Raw genomic sequence first — 25,319 nt, 5'->3', positions numbered from 1 at the left:
GAAGTGTGGGTGGGTGCACTCAATGACCTTTCCAGTGATACGAAGAAAATTATTTGAAACGGCTTCTTGTACACGTCAGATCACAAATTCCTTAACAAGGCGGAAAGAGAACATATCAATCTAAACACCCCAAGAGTTTTATTGTTTTTTATTCCCGCATATAACTGTGAACAGTAAAAATGTGCTGCCAAATTTCGTGCGTCACAGAATGTCGGCCATTTTGCAACAAACAGCCGGTGGGGAAGGGGTGTGAACTTCCCAGGGTGAATACATCAGGTCGTACAACACCAGCTGATACAAAAATCACTCACCTCCTCCGGGGTTTGACCGTTTTGTCACTCCGCTCTCTACCTCGCCATCAAGAGGTCGTTTTCGGGAGTCAGACGTGTCCATTTCGGTGGCCATCCTCTGACGAGCAGCCAAAACAGATGATTTCACGTCGTCGCTGATTACGAGCATCGATCGGGTTCGGTCGAACGAGCCCGAGTAATCATAGACAGTCAGCTGGCGACACCTAGGAGAACGTCGTTAAACCTTCTGAAACAAGGACAGCAATAATTTGAAACTGCGATTTTTAATTGAATATTAGTTTTGACCACACCAAGGTAACTGGACTGTTCTAATAACCCAATACTCACTGGCAAATGGTCATATAGATAGAAAAATGGAATGTTATGGGGAATGGAACAAGGCCTAGGTCTACATTATAAGCCTGTGCAGGTTGTGACTATGTCCTACCTTTTTTACTACCCAGATACTCCCCTCTGATCTCGAAAGGGATATCATTATTTACAACTGAAGAGTGACTGCTATCTGGTTGTGATAGTATCGGCATCATTCAACTAGTTATGGCATTACAGCTGAATTTGTCCAACTTGATGTGACCCTTACTGGATATGAGTTATCACTTCCAAACTAGGTTGGATATCGGACCTACAACCTCTGTCATCCAAATGTAAGTGACATTACAGGTTGTACAAAGAGAAAGAAATATTGGTGGTTTAAAGGAACTAGTGGGTCCAACAATGTCAGTGTGGTCTTCAGGTGAATTATGATAATATCAAGAATAAATAATACTGAGTCGTTATCAATTCTTGATTAAATATGCAGTTAGAAAACTGGGTCTGGTTTGATGGAGTCAAGGAGCTAATGTAGATGAGATATTCAGAGACGCCTATCACCGACTTAATCTGGCCCACCTTGGTCTTACCAATAGCCACCCTTTAACAGAATGTCACGTTGCAGTTGGTGTTATAGCCTACTGGTTGCGACAACATTAGGACTCCAGTCGTTAACTGGATATGACGACATTACACAGGTGATAATGTCAAGTTGAATGACTCAAGCATAACATTACGCCCAACATCACCCAATTCGACACTGGGCCTGGTAGTTAATCTGGATGCGACCACATTGAAATTACTGATGTCATCCAACTTGATGTGACATTAGGCTTCAACAGTTTATTGGAGGAGACAGTACAATAAACGGATGTCATCCAACAACTGGCTTTAGTTTACCTGGATATGACAATACATACAATACTGTCCAACTGGATGTGACATTAGATCTCGTTAGGGAGTTTTTCCCGAATGTACGCGATGATGACGTCCCCTGTTAACAGGACACAACATCTATTTTAAAATGCGTTTCCAATGTGATTGCAAAAGGACAACCAATTTGTGTCGTATATCACTGGAAACGCCCGATTTCCCTGATTCTGCAAGATGTTAAATCGGGCATTTTATTTCTTTGAATAAATCATAAGCGTCACATTGGCTCCTAACTCTGTTCACCATCCCAAATGGAATCATTGCCAATTAGGCCGGACAATCACGGAAAACCCAAAATAATATACATTTCTTCCTGTATAATTCTTACAGTGACCATTCTTCCGTGAAAGACACAAAAATAAAAAAAAATCGAGGGTCAACCATTGAACTTTTGAGATATGTTGAATTTTGTACAGATCTGCGAAAAACGCACCTGGCACTGGATGGTATTTCAACACGGGCCCGACTCACATCCCAAGTTCAGTGTACACATACGTCGGCAACAACTGTAAAATGCGTAGTTTCTTGTTAGCCATCTATTGAGTAGCACCCCAGGTTTCAGAAACTCCAAAGAACATGTATTTGCCAAAACAACTGCTAAATCAACACTGGCGTACAGTGAGGACCAAGAAATTAATGAATTTTTAGGAAACTCCCTTATGAGACCTTAAGCTTCAACAGTTTATTGCATAAGACACTACAATAAACTGATGTCATCCAAATGGCTTTAGTTTACCTGGATGTGACAATACATACAATACTGTCCAACTGGAGGTGACATTAGGGCTTCAACAGTTTACTGGAGGAGACACTACAATAAACTGATGTTATCCAAATGGCTTTAGTTTACCTGGATGTAACAATACAAACAATACTGTCCAACTGGAGGTGTCATTAGGCTTCAACGGTTTACTGAAGGAGACACTACAATAAACTGATGTCTTCCAACTGGCTTTAGTTTACCTGGATGTGACAATACATACAATACTGTCAAACTGGATGTGACATTAGGACTTTAACAGTTTATTGGAGGAGACACTACAATTAAACTGATGTCATCCAAATGGCTTTAGTTTACCTGGATGTGACAATACATACAATACTGTCCAACTGGAGGTATCATTAGGCTTCAACAGTTTACTGGAGGAGACACTACAATAAACTGATGTCATCCATCTTGGTTTGACACCGAGACTGAAGTTGTGTGTCAGGATATGACATAATAGCTAATGTTGCATCTTGTTCTGTGAATCTGGACGCGTCACATATCCCTCAGTGACTGTTTCATCCATCTTCCCACTTAAAACAATGTCACAATGGCTGGAAGGTCATCCAGAGGAAATCGGGGTTAATGTCTCGCTTCTACGACCCTGCACCAGGATGGGAAGGTATTGGATTCAGCAGTAGCAAATTCGGCTGATACCAATGAAATCAAATTAGAGTATATGACACCAGTGTTTTAACCCCCTATGTATTTCTGACTATCACCTCCACCCTAGACCCATTGCGTCATCCTAGCGTGGTCTCCTTTGTGGTGAGGAACAAGGTCGGCCCACTGCGTCCGGAGTGTACTCAACCCTAGCTGATTTATAACAGGCAACGGTGAGCTCCCAGGACAACCGTTTTAACAAACGCTCTTCATTCACTGTGCGTTAAAGACTACCACATGATGTCATTTAGCATTGCATGAGTATGTTGCATCGTCTTATGACATCATAAAGTCATGCTTCTGTTGGAAAGAATCATCGTCACATCAAATGTCGCCACATCATAAGAAGTTAACACCACTTGCTCAAGAAGACAGATTTTAAAAACCTCAGGCAAAAACTCAAAGAAATATTTATTTCAGCTCACTATTTGCGCTCAGGAACAGATCGAAATGTCACCCTCCGTAGCGCGCATCATTTCTAATGTCATTCAGACACTGGGACTGAATCCGTTTCACTCAATATGAAATTCCAGTTGATGTCATTGAATAAGTATTACATTCCAGCTGATGTAGCTTTAAGTGGATGTAACATGACAGCTGATGTGAACTGGATGTGACATGACAGCTGATATTAACTAGATGTGATATGACAGCTGATGTGAACTGGATGTTACATGACAGCTGATATTAACTGGATGTGATATGACAGCTGATGTGAACTGGATGTTACATGACAGCTGATATTAACTGGATGTGATATGACAGCTGATGTGAACTGGATGTTACATGACAGCTGATATTAACTGGATGTGATATGACAGCTGATGTGAACTGGATGTTACATGACTGCTGATATTAACTGGATGTGATATGACAGCTGATGTGAACTGGATGTTACATGACAGCTGATATTAACTGGATGTGATATGACAGCTGATGTGAACTGGATATGACATGACAGCTGATATTGGGTGATATGAATAAAGACTAGCAAATGCTTTTATCTAAATCTCTGTGTACATTTACACTAGGCCTTCCTGTACAAAACCGGAGTAAAAGCATTTGCTAGTCTTTATTCATATTACCCATTAACTGGATGTGATATGACAGCTGATGTGAACTGGATGTGACATGACAGCTGATATTAACTGGATGTGATATGACAGCTGAGGTAGTTCAACTGGATGTGACATGACAGCTGAAGTAGTTCAACTGGATTTGACATGACAGCTGATGTGTTAAGCTCAATGTGACATGACAGCTGAAGTAGTTCAACTGGATGTGACATGACAGCTTATGTATTAAGCTCGATGTGACATGACAGCTGAAGTAGTTCAACTGGATGTGACATGACAGCTGATGTTAACTAGATGTGACATGACAGCTGATGTTAACTTGATGTGACATGACTGTAAAGTCGTTGAACTTGACGTGACATGACAGCTGATGTTAACTGGAGGTGACAAGACAGCTGATGTAAACTGGATGTGGCTTGACAGCTGTTGTAAACAGGATGAGACATGACAGCTGTTGTAAACTGGATGTGATATCACAGCTGTGCTAGTTCAACTAAATGTGACACAACAGCTGGTGTGAACTGGATGTGACAGGAGTGCTGAAAAGACTGTGATTTGCATATCAACTACAACTAGTTGCAATGGATCGAGAGTACGCACACTGAACAATTCATTGCAACTCACTCTAGTCGTAGTTCCACCTATCATAAAACCCCGTGTTTTTTCAAGACCCGTGTCTTCGCCATGTGTCAAAAAACCCGGGGCGCACTTACACCTTTCAGTGGTGTTAGCCCCGGCGACAGGTGCGCTGTAGGTAGGGAGCTCTCCTGTGTTTCTTTCCCGTTTGAGGGAAATTTCGCGTGCGCAATACCGAGGCAACTACACCGCGCCATCTGTCGCCGGGTCTTAGAACTTGCAATTGCCGGGGCTATTCAGATTCCACCTATCAAAAAACCCGTGTTGAACACGGGTCTAATTAGCCCCCAATTAGCCCCATCGAGCTTGATGGGGCTAATAGACACGGGGATTTGACACACGGGTCTATTTAGACACGGCAATTCATAGGTGTGAGCGCAAAAGACACAGGGATTTGATAGGTGGAAGTACGACTACTCTCAAGCCTGGTCTGAGATGGGTGTGGTTGAATATCGATTTCTCTTTGATCCTGCAAGTTTGGGGCTTGTCATCTGGAGTGCATTTGATGAGCAGGACAATCATCTTCCTTTTGCTAGCTGTCACTTTTCCACTGCCTGTTCGGGAAGTGCCGAGGTGAATTTCAAATGTGGATCTTTGGTCAGGTCGAAGGTACTTTCCACTGTTTTACTCATAACAATTTAAATGACAAAAAGAGACAACTTGCATAAAACTCCAGATTTCTTTCTTCTTTATACAAAATTTCTTCAATTTCAACAGCAATACAGTATAGGCTCTATCCAACTCTCTCAACAACCTCACCTCAGAGTGAAATCTACCACTGTTAACAAATGCCACCTGCTGGATAATAGACAAGACACAAAGAGATAATGGCTTGTAATGTCATGCCGGTCTTGGTTGTCACAGGCCGCAGAGTTCCTCAGCCTTTACATTATTGTAAATTTGTCTTCAGGTGATGCAGTCATGATATTTTCACAGATGAATAAATGATAAGTAAAGTACATAACAGCAGTCGTAAAGTGGGGTTACATCATCTCAAATAAGTGGTTTTGTAATGAAATGCATACATTGAAGCCCTGTAGTTATTTGGTACTGGAAGTATACCTGGTGATGAAAAGACTGAAGTTGCATGATGTAGAAAATGTAACCAGCCAATACCAGCTGGCTCATACCATGATCGTTTATTGCATTGATTTTGAATCGGACACTTGATTTTTACAGGCAAAGAACTTGAGCCAATAGTTTAACTGTAGCATTGTTAGTATGAATATTTACAATGCCTGTGGACAGAGCGTTAATCACAACGCTAAACGCTTTAATGCGGCCACTTTCTTCTCAATTCATACTTACAGCTCAATTCATACTTAAAACTCTGTTGGTTTCCAGTTACTAGACTTAAAGTTTGAGACAGGGTCGGTAGGTAGACAGAATCTATTTTTTTATTCAGAAGAGGCAGAAAACAGTAATTTTTTAAAGAAATGATATGCGTTTTTGAGAAACATGAGAAAAGAAAAAAGGTTCTACTGATTTTAGGGGGATTTAAGCTGGGTCAGTAACTACAAACCAAAAAGGGTTTTTTTAAACGGCCCAAGATATAGACAATGTTAAAGGCGTCAAACACATTTCTACAGCACAACGTCTCTCAATAGAAGTAATATCCGCCTGTCAGAACTCAGATAATAAACATACAAATGTCACTTCTTCTCGATCGTGTCCTTACAATTTGTCACACAAACCTCGTAGCAAGAGAAAGGATCTTGGTGAAATCACCACTCCTTTTTCGGAGTATTGAAGGAATTGGTACAGTTACCCGGTTGCCGATTGGTGTTCCATTATCCTCAACTAACACAAGATTATTCGTATCCATTTTAGGTATCATAGCCTTTTGCTTTTGTTTCACCCCTACAATATATCCTCGCTTTTTCTGTCCCTTGATAGCGACTAAAACTTTGTCACCTATCGTGCCAACACCTTTTTTATTGTAGATGTGCAGAACTCGGGCTGGTTTACCAGAAATAACTGCAGCTTTGCCTAAGGCACTGTTGTCCACGATTCTCATCCGGGTGAGTTTGATTATGTGTTCCAAATTCTGTGTTGTGCTGCAATCAAAGAAACAACTTAAATATTATAACCATCAGCATGCAGGGTTTCTGCCTAGGCAGGGGGGGGGGGGTCGGTACAAAATATCCTTCTTGGTTGAAAGAAGGGTTGAGGTGGCCCGTTCTGTTTCCAGACAAAATTTAGTCTTACAGTCATAACATAAGTTTTTGTGATTTTGGTTGTAAAAATGAGGACATTTCGGAGCGTCTTTTGTGTTTCTATGTGAAAACTAGACCCACGCAAAGCCAGGTACAGGTATATGCCCCAACTGGGATGACATGACGAACAGTCTATGTTTCGTCATGAGAATATCTCAGCAGCGTGAAATTGACTGTTTGTGGGGCCATCATCGCCCAAGATCAAAAATCAGAAAATGAGATTATTGGACAAACTTTTTAAAAAAGCCTTCCCTAATAACTTGCAACACACAGTAGCAAAATTGGTTTGATGTGGTGGAACAATCCACCAAATATGGACAGAAACTGACCAATTGATTTCAAAAAACTTGATGGACCTACCTAAAACATCTAGGCATCACAGGTGAAAGAGCCGGCGTCCACCTCAACATGGAGGCACAATTCATCACAGCAGAAGACATTCTTATATTCTTGATGTGTTACTGCAAAATAAGGGCATCTTAAAAACAAATTTCAAATACAGTAAACCTTGCATATTTATATTACGAGGCCGAAATAACGCCCTCACATTTTATGGACAATCAAGATTCTATACCTTAGCCTCGGCTTAGGTTTTAGACTTGAAATAAAATTTAGTAGAAATTTGTCATATTAAAAACAACTATCTTTTTATTTCCTTGTGTTTGGGCTGTCAATGTTGTCTAGGTGTCTATGTTACTGAAGATGTTCTATTGTCCACGTTTTTAATGTACTGATGTCTAGGCTGTTGATGGTGTCCTGGTTGTCAGGAAGTCAAATGATGTTTGGTCTCAATGTCCTGGAGAATGTGCAGTCGATGTGTATCGGTGTTTATGCAGTCCTCTTGTCTAAAGCTAGTCTGAGGCAATGGTGTCCATCTGTCGATGGTGTGTCAGTGTGCATGCAATCTAAGTAATTCTGATATCTTCATGTACGCATATCCAATGCCCTGATGTCCAGCTGTCCATGGTGCAGGGCTATAAAAATAGGGCAGCTATTGAAAAGCTACGACGCCATTTTGAAATTGACATGCACTGCCATCTATATCAATTACTTCCCGATTATGTGTTTTCATTACCCATGTTGTGTTTTTAGTAAAGCCAAAGGATTCTGAATTCGGACATCGTTTAAGGAAGTCTCAATTGGACTCGGAGTCCTAATTCTGACTCTAGAGTGTCCGAATGATATTTGGGGTTTTTGAAACTGTGGAGCTCTACTCAATAGGCGGCTAACAAGAAGTTGCCGATGTATGTGTACTACTGAACTTCCGCTGTGCGTCGGCCCCGTGTTGAAATGCCGTCCAGTGCCAGTTGGTGCGTTTTTCGCTGATTTGTGCAAAATTCAGCATATCTCAAAAGTTCAATAGTTGACCCTCGATTTTTAAAAATTTTTGTGTAGCGTAAGCAACGGTCTTTCACGGGAGAATGGTCACTGTAAGTGTAAGAATTATACAGGATGTATAATATTTGGGGTTTTCCGTGACTGTCCGACCCAATTGGCAATATTGCCATTTGGGATGATGAACAGAGCTAGGAGCCGATGCGACGCTTACGATTTATTTAAAGAAATAAAATGCCTTTTAACATCATGCAGAATCAGGGGAATCAGGCGTTTCCAGTGATATATTCGGTCATGCAATCACAGTGGAAACACATTTTTATGTTACGCCCTGTTAACAGGGCACGTCATCATCGCGTACATTCGGGAAAAAATCCCTAACAAGACCAAAGGCCAGGGTTGCAGCCTTCTCCACAGGTCTTAATTTAATCAGGGCGGTTTAGCCCCGATCACTGATACTTTCGCCGACGAAGTTGGTGATGCGCGCCGCAGGCGCGCTCCCGAGCGGGGGGTCTGGGGGACCTCCCCCAGAAAATTTTTAATTCTAGAATGGCTTAGACGTGATTTCCCGGCATCTGGAGCACAGATTTCCTGCCGATGCGTGCGGCAGTTTAGGCTTGAATAATGCCGTTTTTCGGTTGTAAAATATCATCTTTAATCATCTCACTATAAATAAAATACGTAGAGCTTCAAAAATTCGGAGATAACAAAGCTGGTAGCATGTTGATCGGCAACCTCAATCAACTAAGACTGAAGTAAGCTGAAAAAATCGCTTAGCTAGACTTACATTGCACCGCTTACAAGCAGACCCAACGAGAGAAAAGGACTGCGTAGGCCTTTAATATCTATTTGATAATCAGTGACGATTGACCCTGCTCAGCTGATAAGTATCCATGCTCACAAATCGGCAGACCCATGCAAACGAATCAATGAATTCGCGCGCAATTTCCTCCGTCGTCACCAGCATTTAAGACCTATTCCAATCTCAACACTAGAGCCGCTGATTTCGTTGTGCGTAGCCCCATCCAAGCATCGCGTGTGTTGATGATTGACGTGAAATTAGGACAGCTTATTCGCCGCCGCTCAGTTAAAAATAAATAATTTAGTGGATGCGGTGCCAGATCAAAGAGATCAAAGAGAAGGCTACTGACTCTCCGCCGCCGAGGTCAGCGGCTTGCATTCACGGCGCACTGTTCGATCTGGTTGTGGAGCGTGGAGCCCGTCGTCAATGACATGTATACTCCCGCTCCTCGAGGTGATTGGTCAGCAGCGTACGATGACCATATTTGTCTCGGGAATTATCGTCAGGGTTCGGTTTTTCCGTGCATGCGCGGTGCGAAATTTAGCACGTTGAGCTGTATTCAAAGTGAAGTGCTGGTAAATTTTGACGATAACCACGTCGCCTAATAGCGATTAACGTGACTGCCGGAGACCTCGAGGACTAGGAGGGAATTATATAGAACAAGTTACGCTGGAGGAAGACAGTGAGTGTGCCATTTCCAAGGTTGCTAATAAGGTTTGCCGCGCAATTATTTCATTGGTCGCCGTGTTCCGTCCGAGGTTTTCTGCGCCATAAATTATTGATTTTCTGTCAGGAGTGGGTTCGCGATGCGCAAGTTTAGGCCGGCGGGAAGGAAATCCGTCCGTCCCGACACAACTGCACAGTAAAGGGTGGCATACAGGTTTTATTCGTTTATCAGATGCACCTCTGGGCTTCTAATTTCTTTTTTTTTCTGGGGGAGACAAAATAGTGATGCAGGTTATAAATCGGGGCGGTGTACTTTTTGATTGGGGCGGCAAAATTTGATCGGGGCGGACTTCGTATATTTCAGGTTCAATCGGGGCGGGGCGCCCCGATTGAATGGCCCGTGGAGAAGGCTGGGTTGTCCAAAACTGACCTGGGCTAAAACTAAAAGATCTCCTGCACTGTTTTGAAAGAAATATTCACAAAAATCAAATAACTTCCCTTTGCTGTCTTTCTCTTCTGGGACTGAGTCTGAGATAGATGAGTGTACCCAACGAATCAAATGCACAGCAAAGAACCAAGGATTGGTCGAGTGTATTGTATGGTAGCACTTGTAGAGTCATGCAGTAGTTCAATGTGACTGCAGCACACACAGCACATGCGCACACACACTGTGACAGTGTTGCGACGCAGTCTCAGTGAAGCATGGTCAAGCAATAATATAAGCATGCAAGGAGCCGAGGTGTGAGATCTCAAACCTATACATAATAAAATTTCAACTTGAAAATAAGATCATCCAATGCTACTTCGCTAAGATAACTCCATCTTCATTCATTCATCAATAATATATTGGTATTTCACTTATACTAACCGAGTAAATTGCAAGAAATTAGGAAGGAAAATTATTTTTCGGCCCTGACACAGCCATATTGGATTGGAGTTCGTTCGAGTTCGTTCGAGTTAAAGCCGATCAGTGTAACCTCGTTTCAAATTACAAGTGTAATCCATTTTAGTTCACACTCTGTATACCCTTTTGGCCCTGAAATAAGGTAGACTATTCAGATGATTGCGACTCGGATAACTTGCCATGTAAACACTTCTAACATGTCTGATGACAGACAGTGACAGACAAGATTTTCTTCTGACATCTGACATAAGGTGACTCTTATCAATAGTTTTGGTCTATAGATTTGATTAATTAGCTGATAGCTTTCAAGATGGAAATGCATAGAAATTAGTGGTATACCCTGCACGCTCTTGTGCGCGATAGATGAGATTTTGGCCTAGGCCTAGGCCTAAAAACACTTCAAAGAAAACACTGCATTGCACTGACTCAAATCCAAATCGTGCCTAATCTGTTAATCAGGTGGACATGATGTTGGCCTTGAAATTCGCATAAATAGTGTCTCAACGACACCTATTCACGAAGTGATCACATATCCAACCTCGTACGCAGGATGATGCAGATTGTTAATTTTATTCACAACATGATTATAGGCAGTTGCGCGCATCGCAGTGTTTTCTTTGAAGGATGCTTTATTGGTCACAGGCCTAGGCCTATCTGGTACACGCGAGATACTCAAACCGTACCGTGGTCATTTCAGGGCCAAGTTCTGAAGAGTCATATTCCCAATCCCATCAAAAGGTTGCGATATTACGCACCATGCATCTTCCCACTAACCCAAGGCTTGAGTACTGCCAGGCCATCCTTGTCCTGTGGTTGGCCTGGCATACATGGCACAACAAGCCAGCTTTACCTTTTTACCATCCTTGACCCTGGGTCACTCCCGTACTAAGAAAACCTGTCGGAACTTTCTCGTAACTTAACTGCACTGATGACTGATTGGTTCATATTTTGGCATTGGCCTATAATGTGTAGATGGCAAGCGCTCTTTCTTTTGATTGATGGTAAGATGCCCGGGCAGGTGGCGATCTTAAGGCTATGTTACGTTTTTTCTGACCCCAGTTAGGTATGCTACCAAAGACATACAATGCTTGGAATGTACACATTGTATTACAAAACCACTCATTTATGGCCAAGACACATTAGGGATTTTTTTCGCCCAATCATAGTTTATTTTTCATTTATTCATCCGTGAAAATTTCATGCCTAATGACGATGTCTCAAAAAGAAAGGGTCTATCCATCGTGTAAGTAAGTAAGTAAAGTTATATATCGTTTGGCGTTATTTCCACTTCAGTCTTAGAAATGTTCAAAAGCGCCCCCCTGCACTACTAGTGAACTGTTTTTTCACACCACGAAGTGCCTCCTGAATAGTTCCGTCTTTAGGCCCTTCCTGAATTTCTCAAGTGTGTCCATCTGGCGTAGGCTTTGGTTGAAGGAATTCCACAACACTGGAGCTGCTGAAATGAAAGCTCTCCCGCCAAAACTAGAGCTTTGGAACATTGGCGTTGCGAGAAGACTTTTTTCCACAGAGTGTACATGTTGGGTTATGGCGCTAAAAGAGTTCAATGTGATATGCTGGGGCCTGGTCGTGTAGGCGTTTGAACACTATGGTGAGAATCTTGAACTCAATACGCGCTCTTATCAGCAGCCAGTGGAGGTCCCACAGCACTGGTGTGATATGGTCGCGTTTGTGAGTGCGATATACAAGGCGTGCAGCATTGTTTTGCACCATTTAGGGGTCATAATGCCCCCTTGCACTATATGGGGGCATTATGTTCTCAGCTGGTTTCCGCGTCCGCACTCTATTCCACTCAATTACTCAAGAACCGCTCGTCTGGCGGATTTTTGAGAACTAAAGGCCTAGTGTCTTGGAAGTTTTCCTATCGATTTTGGGCTCCCAAATACAAGATGGCTGCCACTAGTGCCAGGCTACCATCTTGGTTTTTCGCATTCCGCCCCATAACTCGAGAACCGATTGAGAACTTCTGTGGTGTGATGACCTTGTGTAGGGGAGGTTCCCTAGATTTTGGGCCTGACCCATGAGTTCACCACCAGGCCGCCATCTTGCTTTTTTCATTCCGCCCATAACTTGTTCTCAAGAACCAAATGAGTTACAGACCTGAAACTATCTTTGTTTTTCGCATTCCGTCCCATATATCTCGACAACAAAGTAAGTGACAGTTCTGAAACTTCTGTGGTGTGATGTATGTGGGTAGGGGAGGTTCCCTATTGATTTTGGGCCTGACCAATTATCCAAGATGGCCGTCTATGTCTGTATCCGTGTTCGTTATTTTCCACTTTCTGTCATCAAAGTGTCAATTATTCAGACAAAAACCTAATCTAATCTGATTAATCTAATCCCATTTTCCAGGTCACGGGTCAGATAGCGTGAATTGGCCGATGGTGGCACGTTTTTTGTATACGACGTAAGAGTAAAAAAAGCCTGATCTCAGCATGTAGACCAATACGTCAGGTGATTTTTATCTCACTGTAGGGGAGTCTATTACAATACTGCAGTGTCTGTCGTCCATGTTGTCGTTTGTATCCTGTTTCAATAACAGTCAGTCTGCAATCTAGGCCATATTATATCCTTATCTACTAAAACTCAGCCTCGTTGCTAAAACTCAGCCTCGTTTTGGTACCAATGCAAGATAGCGCATTGGTACTGCAATGTACTACCTGTCTGATAGAGAGTAGCCAAATGATTATGTGCCACTAAAAGTGTTCCCTGTGACCATACAGTTACCCACATCTGTTTCAATCTTGCTGATATTGGAGAATAGGTTACTCACTGACTGTTTATAATATTAATCCTCAAACATATTATCCTATTTAGCTCCAGTAGACAGATTAATAATCCTAAATAATCCTGAAGGGTGTGGCTGCCCTTTTTGGGCGTGTTCTGGGAGGCTTAAAGAGCCTTGAGGGTGAAAAATCCACGAGGCCTCTCTCTTGATATCTTGACTAATGGTATGCAAAATGTTGATTTCATCTCAACTGGTCTCTGCTATATTATTGGTTATAGTCATGAGGGGCAGGGTTCTAAAATGCCAATCAACAGAAAAAAGCTGTCGTCTTAGCGTGGTCTCAGCCAATTAGCTCAGTATCTATGCACATTTTGGCACATAATGATGCCTTCTTTCAGATGCAAGCGGTCTGGTGGCTTGAAATTAAAATAGTTCTGAGAAATCTTCAAATAAACAGTGGCTTGATAGATGGGGTCAAACATGCTGAGAGACACATGTTGGGTGCCATGTTCTGTGAGGCTTAGAGTTCAAATGAAATGAAATTTAATGAAATGAAATGAAATTTATTGGCCAAAACACAATCTTTGCATGGCACTTAACACAAATACAAATGTACATTACTATCAGAATATCAAAACAATAAATTCACAATATAACCACAATCCCACGTTATGTATGATTTCCATGGGTACATAATGTCCTAACGTATCAAAATATAGTCATCTTAAACTGAAATATGACACATGATGTAAAATCAGTACTTTGTTGGTGCTCATTTTGCAAATCAGAGTTAAAAATCCAGGACATGACCTACTTCCTTGATGCCCATTCTGTATACCCTGCACTAGTATGCATGTGTCAGTTAGGCGTTGGTGAAGTGGTTGCTATGGCTAGGGCATTTTCACCATTAGTTAAGTTAGTTCATTGTAAAGTTTTAAGTTACTAGTACATATACCTAATTGATAATATATCCCAAATGTCCACTTAGATTAGTTAGCATAGCCCCATAGGTTTATAATATTCATGAAATTTTTTATCTTTCACCCATGGGTGGATGGAGCCCATGTGGTCAGCATGAGCTAGTAGCTAGTTAGTTGTCCAACAGACAACATGCTTGGGTTTGTTTCTTTTGGATTGCTATCCAGTCAATCACGGATGCCTCTCCATCACGGAATGGCTATATTGAGCGTGTCCTAATTAGAGTCTGGCCTGCTTGCAGCAGATATGCCACTCAGCGTAAACCAAACCGAGGCCATCAGATAACGCGGGAACTGATATCAATTACATATTCCTGGTCTGGATCGTAGACTTGGCATAAATTGGCCATTTGCGTGTAACTATGGCACGTTTCTTAACCGCTAAAGGCAACATGAAATTTGGTAGATAGGACTCCCTGCATCATATAACCTACCTATACACCGAATTTTGGTCCGATCTTATTCACGTCTTGGCCACCAGTGGGCCAAAACTAAAAAGATAAAAAGTGCAATATCTCGCTTATTATTGACTTGTTTTCGATGATATTTTTATGGTAGGTAATCTGAGTAGGGATACATAACATATATCGTACTTTTTTTTGATTTGACCTAATTTTCAAAGGTCACAGCGGTCAAATGGCGTAAATTGGCGTAAATTGGCATAACTATGGCACGTTTCTTCACCGCTATAAAGCAACTTGAAATTTGGTACACATGACTCGTGTCCTGTTACCTCTGACACCGAATTTTGGTTTGATCTGATTCTCGACTTGGCCACCAGGGAGCCAAAACTGAAAAGATAAAAAGTGCAATATCTCGTTTATTAGTGACTTGTTTTCAATAATATTTTTATGGTAGGTACTCCAGTCCAAGCATGGATACATCATATGTCATACGACTTTGATTTGACCTTTATACTATACATGCAGCATGTTAACCAGCATAAATTCCTAACCACGAAATATCAATACGGTGAGCACAATGGGCCCGCAGCCAAGGCCTTTTCATTTAATAGAGGCCTTAGCTAAGCATGTGCGGTTTACTCAAGCACATGTTTTTGAAATACTATTCAGGAAGCATGATTGCTGTCAATTGAAGTGATTGCTTCCTCAGAGTTACAATTCCTATTACCAGAGGCCTCTACTTGTCTCGTGACTACTGGGTGTGTGATTACTCACCACATGATTTCATTGAGACGGCATCTCCACTGATCAATACGGCTTCAGCTATTGTATTATTACTCCTGATGGATACGTTCTAATGTTGATATACTGTTGTGGAATACGTGGGAGATCAATTATCAAATTGATGTTACAAACTAGATTATTGTATCATATGAATTTCTGTGATTGTATTCAGTTAGAAGAAGGTAAGAAGCATTTCATTTGGGCGACTGCAGAGCAAAGCATCAGCACGGCTTGTCCATTTCTTCTCATGGTCCATGGCTTTCAAGAATCATGAAAATTTTGCTGACAATCCTTACATGTATTAATAGTGATTATGACATTCTTAAAGCGTGTGCTGGGTACCTAATATATTTTAGCACTGTTGTGCATGTGAGTTAGCCAGGTTGGCTCGTGGCATATCCCATGTCGTGTCCATCATCTGGCATTGTGTGTTGCCTGTACCTATTTCTGGTGATGATCGTTGTGGCTAGTTGTGGCGCTCAAAATTGATTATGTGCATGCACTTGTGAGGCAAGTGGCAGTTGATGGAATCCCTATACTAGTGTTCTACTTGGTAATGCTGACTAAGTCTGCTGGGTTTGTGGTTGGTGGATTGCATTGATCACAAGAATTAAAAGCGGTGTCTGTGAACATACATGAGCTATATACAGTGATTGTTGGTATTGTTTGACATCTTAAGTCCCCCTACCCCAATCTCCCCAGCAGTCCTTACAGCTCAAAGGGGTACACCATTTGTAATTACTGGTGGTCCAGTTAAATACAAATCATGCAGTTACACAAAATGGCATAGTGCAGTTATCGTAAATGCAATTTTGCTGAAACTTGATATTTGTAGTATTGGGTATCTGTCCACACAAATTTATATTCAGTAAATATTTAACTTTTAAGCAGAGGAAAAGTTTCAAATTCAACAACCAATATAAATTTTTTAACAAACAGCGCTGGCCTTTAACCCTTTCGCTGCCGCTGCTGGTATTGCAGCCTGTATTTACGGGGTTCCAGTGGTTGGCACTGTTTGATATCTCAAGTTCCCCTTCCCCAGTCACAACTTAAAGAGCTACCCTTTTCGGCAACTCACCCTTTGTTACTGGTTGAAGGTTTCCCTACTTCATGTACTTAGATCTACCCTTTCTGGTAACTCACCATATGTTACCGGTTGAAGGTGCCCCTACTTTGTGTACTTAGAGTTACCCTTTTCGGCAACTCACCCTGTGTTACCGGTTGAAGGTGTCCCTACTTCATGTACTTGGACCTATCCTTTCTGGTGACTCACCATGTGTTACCGGTTGAAGGTGCCCCTACTTCGTGTACTTAAGCCCGTAGCACACTTAAGCCGCCAACTTCGGCATTCACAGGCGTTTTTTGCCGCAAGAGTCCTGAACGCCTGAAAAATCCCTAGTCTGCTACGAACGGCGTCGGCGAACGCGACTTGCCGCCACTTGCCGCAACTTAACGCCAAATATCTAATATGTTTGATTTTTGATGCGTGTCGCCGCGTTTGAGCGCAAGAAGAAGCCAGGTGTGCTACGGATTGCCGCCTGAATTGGCGTCGGTGGCGAGGCTATGGCCAATCAGTATGCGTCTTGATGTCACATGATTTCAAAATGGCAGCCTAAAGTGGCGGAAAAGACGCTACTGGACGCCGATTCTGGGCAGGTGTGCTCTGACCGGGATCCACTGGCTGCCAACTTCGGCGTTGAGAGGCGTCAGCTGAACGCTTCTTGTCGCCAAAGTTGGCGGCTAGTGTGCTGCGAGCTTTAGAGCTACCCTTTCCAGTAATTAACCAAATGCTACCAGTTGAGGCCTGCCCCATTTAAAATTTTTTGATTGATTCCAATCTGTGTTGGAATGCAAAGAAAAACCTGTTGCCAACAAGAATAGTCAGGTCTGTCATCTGGTGAACTCTCCGTAAGCAATGTCTCTGTGTTTTCCAGATGTAAGATAACACTCCAAACCTATGACTTCTTTTTGAAAATTATTTTCTCTGTTGATAGGGCGTATTGCTCAAACACTGAGGAGAGTGTGATCAAGCTCTGTAGTCGGGCCAAAATATTTTATCTTTTATCTGAAAACATCATGGACCAGTAAATTTTTGGGATTGGGTTGTTTAGGATTTTATAAAATGTGATAGATGTAAGTCCCTGCATATGTAGTGTGTATGATTCATAATATAACATTGAATTTACACTTTGATTTGAAAAAAAAACATATGCATGTCCCAATATTAGCGATTGTAAAAAAACTGGGTATCAGTCTTGCAGCAGGGTTGGGGACATGTGACTACCCATCACCTTTGTTTTGATTTATTTAATGATTCTACTATCAACAGTAATCTAAGACATAATTTCTTCTAAATGAACCTAAGAAAGTTTTTTAATCTCCATGCTTTCCGAAAAAAGCTGGAAGAAACTGTTGGTCATCAGTCTGTGTGTCATTTGATGATAGAAAATGATCTTGATTCAAAAACCTGCCTAATGGCCTTTGTGCACGATGTTTGGACTGGAGGGTCTGTTTCAAGTATCCCAACGCGTGTGCTGGGATATATGCATAACATTGACATTAAATGATGAGTAATTGTGGATTCTGATATCAACCACCTATCCAGCGGACCTAAGGCCTCAAAATTTGTCTTATCCATTAGGAATATAGGTCACTAGTTAAACTTTGCTTCAAAATTACTAAAAGTGGCATATTTTCCCATGCCTGTTTGAAAACATGTTTTAAAAAATTTCCATTTGATCATTCAAAACACTATTAATTTGTCATGAAAGTTTGGGTAATGTGTTTGCCAACACCATTTATGTACATGACACATGCTCACATCAGAGTTAGGCTGCATTAAATAATTTCATTGGGTGCAACATGGATATGTCATAGACGAGTCCATCCATGTAGATGTAGATTATGTTTAATCATTTATTCATGCTCTTGAGAAATTATGCATGATGATATGGGGGCAAAGTGCCTCTGGCATTGCCAATCCATTGGCTGTAATTGATTCAATTGAGTACAGGCAATGTTTGTATTATGAAGTTGTGTGACATATGAAGGAAATATTGATTGGCTTTTTCTTTGGTGCTCTCAATGGATCTGAAGTATGACCATAAACGTTTGATTACTTAAAGGTCATATGTTAATGTGATATTTTGGTTTAGATACATGAGTATGACTACGTCAAAGACTTCCCTTCTTCACAGGGCTCAAAATATGTGAGATTTAAAGGAAACCCATAGCGAAACACTTATAAAAATGGGGAGTTTTGAATGGCTCGGCTCTTAGTCTTATGCAGCCCAATGAGCTGTATAAGAAGTAATCACCAATTTAGTTATTTTTACCACGTTCAGCTGGTCCAAATAAAGACTTGTGCCATGACTGGTTGTCTTTTATGCCAAAACCATTAAAACGTGCCATTTTAGGGCAGTTGCAAATTTGCAATAAATCTATATGCTGATCATCAAAACTAATTTAAAGTGATTGTGATGAGGAAGGTGTTTGTATTCATGTGTGTCAGTACAAGTGTGTCATTTTTCATACCAATTTTAGAGGGGGGCTACTAATGTACAGGCAGGAACAGTGGTTCCAGGTGGTGAAGCTGGGGAACTGGGTGAGTTTGGATAAAAATATTAGCATTGCTATTCTGCCGATGTGCTACATGTACATCATTAGATAGTAGAGATGTCTAGTATCAGCAGCTAATTTGTGTAACTTCGGCTTCTGGCCCACCTAGGTCCTGCCTTCCTAACCATCCACATTGGAAGACCTGTTATGACCAACCAAATCCTGATCGCAGCTGATAAAAGAGTTTTTATCGGAAAAAATATGGAGAATATTACAATCAATACAGATACTCTTTCAAGGAAATCAATTGGACACATGCAGGGTTTTCTCTTAGTGTGGTACCCTTGATATTCAAAAAAGTTTTGCCAGTGTGCAACACAAGGCAAAACAAGGTAGGGTGGCCAGCTATTTGATTTAGGGTTGTCCCTTTAGAAACCCTTTGAAAAGTCTCGAGCAAGGTAAGGTGGCTGCTTCAAAGGTAGGGTGGTAAGCTGCCAAGGTATGGTGGGCCACCCTGACAAATGGCCTTGTGGAGAACACTGGCATGTTGAAAGGACTTGCGGACTGTGTAGAAATGTGCGGACATACCATAAAGGCTGATACCCAACACACATACACACAGTTTCTTAAATAATAGATTACATGAAGCTGCTGCCTGAGGCACGCATTTATTATTCCTGAAATGTAACAAGGGTTCCTTAAAGGGATCGCATGGGCTTGAGATGGAGGTGGCCAGGGCAGTTATGTGGCTACGCGCCACGTGTTTTTTCATCCCTGTCCCATCAATTTTAAGAGGCTTTTGGAAAGACAGGAAAGAAATTTTTTCATACCATAGTTCGTTCATGTCCATGCTTTCAAAAAGTAATTTCTCACACAAAGTTATTGTGTTATCAACCAACATTTATTTCATAACAACTGCATTTTCCATCAATTCATTGTTGCGAAACATAAACAAACAATGAACTGTTTGTTCTCAATCTCATGGATAACAAGGTATAACATCTTTGTTGATAGTTGTTGAACATTGAACATAAGGTTGGACATGTTGGAGAAGTCAGGTTCTCCAGTGGATTGAAAGAAGGTTTTTGTTTGCAGTTAATATAGGCCCTTTATAATAATTGAGTTCATGGGGTAGGTTTATATCATTGCTTATACATGATAATAATATTCCTGTTCTTTGTCTTTTCAGGTCCAATGGCTTCCCTGTGATAATGATGTTTCTCTAAAGGGTAACTAACAGTGAGATCTCATGATGTATAGCAACATCACAACTGCGCCTAATACCGTTAACCCATTCACGGTCCGCCCAGCTGATGCACATCAGTTAAAATGTGATCGCTTCTACTCGCAGAACAAGACACACTTTATCTATGGAGGCTACGAGGGTATTCCGGAAACATTAATGGTAAACACAATCGCTTGGCTGGTAAGTACATGGGGAATGGGAAAAATTGCTGAAAAGGTGTCAAGTGAAAATTTCTCTGGTGTTTCCCTTGTTATCTAACTCAAATAATTCAAATTATACCACCGTGATGCCTGCTACATTAGCTTATGTCTGGTTTTTTTTTGCTCTTATTGCCATATCCTGGTAGTTGTGATTGAGTTCTTTTGATTTACTGGATTCATCTTAAAGTGAAAAATAGTCATGTGTACCGTCCTCTTTAAAAACAAGGTTCAAGCCTTAAAATGAAAGCCATCTTGGTTTTAGCTCACCTGGGTGAGTTTATGTAGCCACGTCTTGTCCATCGTCCGTCCGTCAACAAATGGTGGCACGTTTGCTCACTGTTGACTCTAGAAAGATGCAACTTGGTGTGTGGAGGTCTTATGACAACATGACTCGACATACAAAAAAGTCATCGCCATTTGACCTACTTTCTGGGTGGTCATCTTTGAAAAAATTATTTTGTCAATATCTCATGAACGCTGATAGCTAGAACCATGAAATCTTTATTGTCAATAGTTCTGATAATACTACATGACGTGATACCCAGGTTTTTGATTTGACCTACTTTTGAACGTTACAGAGGCCAAACTCAGAATTTCAGTGACGGTGGCACTTTCGTCATTAATTTCAATATTTTGTCCTTAACTCTTCAAATTTGATAGACACCTACTGGGCATATCTACATGTTGACCGAAATTTAGGTCAATGTGACCTACTTTTCAGGTGTACTGTAAGTAGGTGAGGTCATACATGTAAAACGAGAATGTTGGACATACATATAAAAACCTTCACTGTGTAAAAATCTGTAAATGTACATCATTGATTCATATCATCAAGCTTAACACAGTGCTTAAAACATTTTGACCTTGACCTAGTTTCCATGGTCACAAAGTACAAACTCTAACATTTTACTGAAGGTGGCACACCTATTTGTCACAAGCTGGGTTCACACTTGTTTCGCATTCATGCCGACTTCCCTATTCCGAAATACCGAAACCGATTTCACTGTATCGGTTCGGGTCACACTGCACTTGAAACCGACATCGATGCGAAACAAACCGCGTCACACTCAATCCGCAATAGACATACGCCACCTATACGTTAGATAAGAAAACTGCCCTGCAGGGTGAAGGTCATTCATTCACCTGATCGTAAACTGGCGTGTTGTGGTGCACACCAGTCAGTTGGCCCTCAACATCCTCATCACGCCAGATCTGCAGGAGCAGCAGCCTCTCTGGAATACCCCAAGTTTCACCTCTCGCCGCCATTACACCAAATTAGGGCCTAAATACTTCAAAATAAGTGGTAGAAATGACAAAATTTTCAACACGTTTTCTCCATACGCTAAAACGGAAATAGAGGTGACATTAGCTACTGCGCCTGCGCGGCTTGATGAGTCATCCACCTTGTTGCGGAATAAACTAATAAAGAGGTCACACTGCAATTCTATTGCAGCGTAGCTGTATCGCTTTGGTTGTAGCGCATCGATGTCGATACAAATCACCGGTTTCGCTAGAGCGGTATAAAGGTAATTTATACCAAATCAAGTGTGATGCACCGAAGTGGAATAGCGCCTTATTCCGGTTTCGATTCGGTATAAACCCCCAGTGTAAACGCGGCTACAGACTCTTCAAATTTTATATGTTGACACTTATTGGCCATTTGTACACATTGACACAATTTTGGCTAATTGTGACCTAATTTTGACCCAGAAGAAGGATCCTATCAGCATTCACAAGTTCATCATATTTAATTCTGTAAGACCAATCCTAAGCATTCACAAGTTCATCATATCTCGTTTTATTTTTGTGAGAAGAATTCTGTACGCATTCACAAGTTCAACATTTATGTCATTGTAATTCTGTAGGAAGAATTCTACAACTTATTGCACTATTGTCGGTAATTTTCTCCTTCACAAATGAGAAAAACTGTGTATGTTACTTACACCCTCTCCTTTATCATGTTTATACAGGATGCACTGTAAGCCTTACATTATATCTTTAATAGCCTAGGACTGCTGTAAACCAAAGGAGTACAATAAAACAACAGTGGAAAATTTTAAATGATATCCTTTTACTTCATAATTCTAAAAGAAATCCACATCGTTCATGTCAGTGAATGCAAACTGACAACAACACCTCAAAAACAAATGCTGCCACCATCATCTGTCAGTCAAATATTTAAGTTGATATCTCAGAAAATTTCCAGTACCTGAAAGTAGCAGTAAGGTGCCCTTTCATTAAATCTTTGCTCACACTGAATGCTGCTCTAATATTGTACCCTATTAAACTGTCTGCCAAAAAACAATGCACCTCTCTTCTGTACTCCCATATCCTCTTCAACTTTAAACTTGTTGACATTTCATCTGCCTTTACTTTCCAGTAAAACCACTATCACTGTTAACATTCTAAGTCAAACCTCCACATCTCATTTTATCTGCCACTAAATCATTCCCATTTTAGTAAAATGTCCCCTGGACATTTCATTTTGATGGCACATTTTGCTTGGATTTCTGCCAACAATTTATCACTCTTGCATTGTTATTGCACATGGTTTAATACTGGGAGCACCTCAAATAAAGTGCGTAGAGAATGTATGCAAACTTATTTTACAGCTCAACCTTGCTTTTGAAAGGTGCTGCATGAATGCAGCATGTGCCAAAAGCAACATTTTGCCCCAATATGTGTGCCTTTCTTGTTTACATTCTATGCACATTACTTTTGATGGTGCTCCCAGTATTGGCACGCAGAAAGAAAGCAAGAGAGAGAAATTATTGGCAATATTTCTCATATGGCTAAGTAAAGGGTTCATGTTCATTGTATTTACTTGTGCAATATTGCTGCAATATTCATTTCTATTTACTTGAGTGTAAATAGAAATGCTTTTTGCAGGTGTACAGTAACCACATGTGTCAATATGATGAAAATTGGTCTCTAAATCTATAAGTACCGTGTATCCATATCGGTGTATTTACATAACTGAAAAAAACACATTTAATTTCAATTTTGAAATTTTGAAAAAAATTGTTGGCCGTCGAAATTTGTAAGCAGCCTACATCCAAATTTAACCGCTTGTGCATGACTAGTAACAAGATATTTACTCTGGGAAAAGGAACATGATGACACAGTGATACTCCTGCAAGCATCATGTGTTCAAAATCATTGCATAGAACCAAGAATAAATAAAGACTTTATGAATTCTTGGTAGAACTGGTTTTAAGCTATGTACTTAAAGTGAAGAAAAAAAATTGAACATATCTAAGATCAATGTTTGGAGCTGACCTGAACCATCAAGCATGTTCTTAAGGGAGTGCACACCCCGTTTGGATTCACTGACATGAATGATGTGGATTTCGTTTAGAATTATGAAGTAAAATGATATTATTTGAAATTTTCCACTGTTGTTTTATTGTTGAGGGGTCACTAACCAGGGGGTACGAGGTCCGATTTGTCCTCCCCAAAAATATGTTTCTTCAGACGCATGCCGTTTCCAAAGATATGAATAGGCCTGTCCTGTTTACGCTGTGGACGCAGTGGACCGGCCTCATTCCTCATCCTAACCACTGCGACAAGTGGTGAGATTTCTGGCGGTTTTGTACCAACAACTTGGCCGGCTGCCAGACATAATGTGGTGCCGATAATTTATCAACTGGCTGCAAGGATGGACAGAAATGTTATTCCAGTTATTCCAGTTGTTGCAGTTTCCAAGGTCACTTTTCTTGGGCAGCTTTACCATCAGACCCTTGGCCCAGTCAATATGGATGGTGTCAGTTTCCCATGTCCTGTTAAAGAGGTCAGCGAGTATGGAAGTGGATGACTCAATGTCTGCTTTCAGCATTTGTGCGTGGATAGAATCTATTCTGGCTGCCTTCCCATTCTTCATGGATTTGATGGCTTTCCTGTTTCCTCTGCAGTTGGTGGCCTAGTGTCAACATTTGGTAGGTTGTCTGTCAGAACTGGTGAAGCGGGCGTTGCAGGCTCTGGTTGGTTGAGAACCTCCTTAAAGTGTTCCACCCATCGTGCAGCCTGCTTGGTGTTGTCTGTAATGATCTTATCATCCTTTCCTTTCACCGGAATGCTGTGGTTGGACTTGGTGCCACATATCTCCCTGGTGACCTTGACGACTACACTGCTGCCTCTTCAGCTTGCTCAACTTTCTTGTCGAGAAAACGCCGCTTGTCTCCTTGCACATCTCTTGACCTCTTTCTTCTTGGTGCGGTAGGTTTCCTGGTGTTTCTTCCTTATCCTTTCAGATCTAGCTGACAATAACTTTTCTCAAATCTTCTTCATTTCTGCGATGATTTCTACGGAGACACATTCTATGTTTTTCTTCCTCCTGTACCCGAGAACTTTCTGCCCGCCTCAGTGTACACCTTGGTAATGTGGTTTCACTTCTCTTCCACTTCCATAGGTTCCTCGATGTCCCTCAGCTCACTGAAGGGGTTCTTGATCTAAAGTCTGAACTTGCTCAAGATGATGGGGTGTTGAGCTTGCTGATGTCCAGCACCGGGTCCCTCTGATGTGGGTCCTTGTGGCTCCTCAGTTTCAACCTGATTGTAGCTACAAGCAAATGGTGGTCGCTGTGGACGTCGGCACCTCTGAAGACTCTTACATTAAGTAGGGATCTCTTCCACTTGTATTTCACTGTCATGTGGTCAATCTGGTTGATGTCATGGCCGTTTGACCAGTTCCAAGTGAGCTTGTGTACGTCCTTGTGCTGGAAGAGGGTGCTTCCTACAACCAGGTTGTTGTTCGAAAGAAGTCTGCGAGGCGTTCACCATTGTCGTTCAT

The 25,319-nt window shown here is 41.3% G+C and overlaps 2 protein-coding genes across 3 annotated transcripts in view; one reads left to right on the top strand and one right to left on the bottom strand.

Annotated features, from left to right (window-relative positions):
• The window catches only part of LOC135484030 (RNA-binding protein Pasilla-like), a 34,664-nt gene extending 34,200 nt beyond the window's left edge, over positions 1 to 464 (bottom strand). For both annotated transcript variants that reach the window (XM_064765060.1, XM_064765062.1), the window contains exon 1: positions 312 to 464. In XM_064765060.1, the coding sequence (XP_064621130.1) occupies positions 312 to 459 (148 nt within the window). In that variant the 5' untranslated portion in view covers positions 460 to 464. The remainder of the gene's footprint in view (positions 1 to 311) is intronic.
• A 15,137-nt stretch (positions 465 to 15,601) lies between these two features.
• LOC135484029 (calcium permeable stress-gated cation channel 1-like) overlaps positions 15,602 to 25,319 on the top strand; it is an 81,591-nt gene continuing 71,873 nt past the window's right edge. Inside the window, exons 1-2 of the mRNA XM_064765059.1 lie at positions 15,602 to 15,709; positions 20,275 to 20,511. Coding sequence (XP_064621129.1) covers positions 20,335 to 20,511 — 177 coding nt within the window. The 5' untranslated portion in view covers positions 15,602 to 15,709; positions 20,275 to 20,334. The remainder of the gene's footprint in view (positions 15,710 to 20,274; positions 20,512 to 25,319) is intronic.

Source organism: Lineus longissimus, chromosome 3 (assembly GCF_910592395.1).
Source record: "Lineus longissimus chromosome 3, tnLinLong1.2, whole genome shotgun sequence".
NCBI lineage: Eukaryota > Metazoa > Nemertea > Pilidiophora > Heteronemertea > Lineidae > Lineus > Lineus longissimus.
This window is presented reverse-complemented; position numbering and strand designations above follow the sequence as displayed.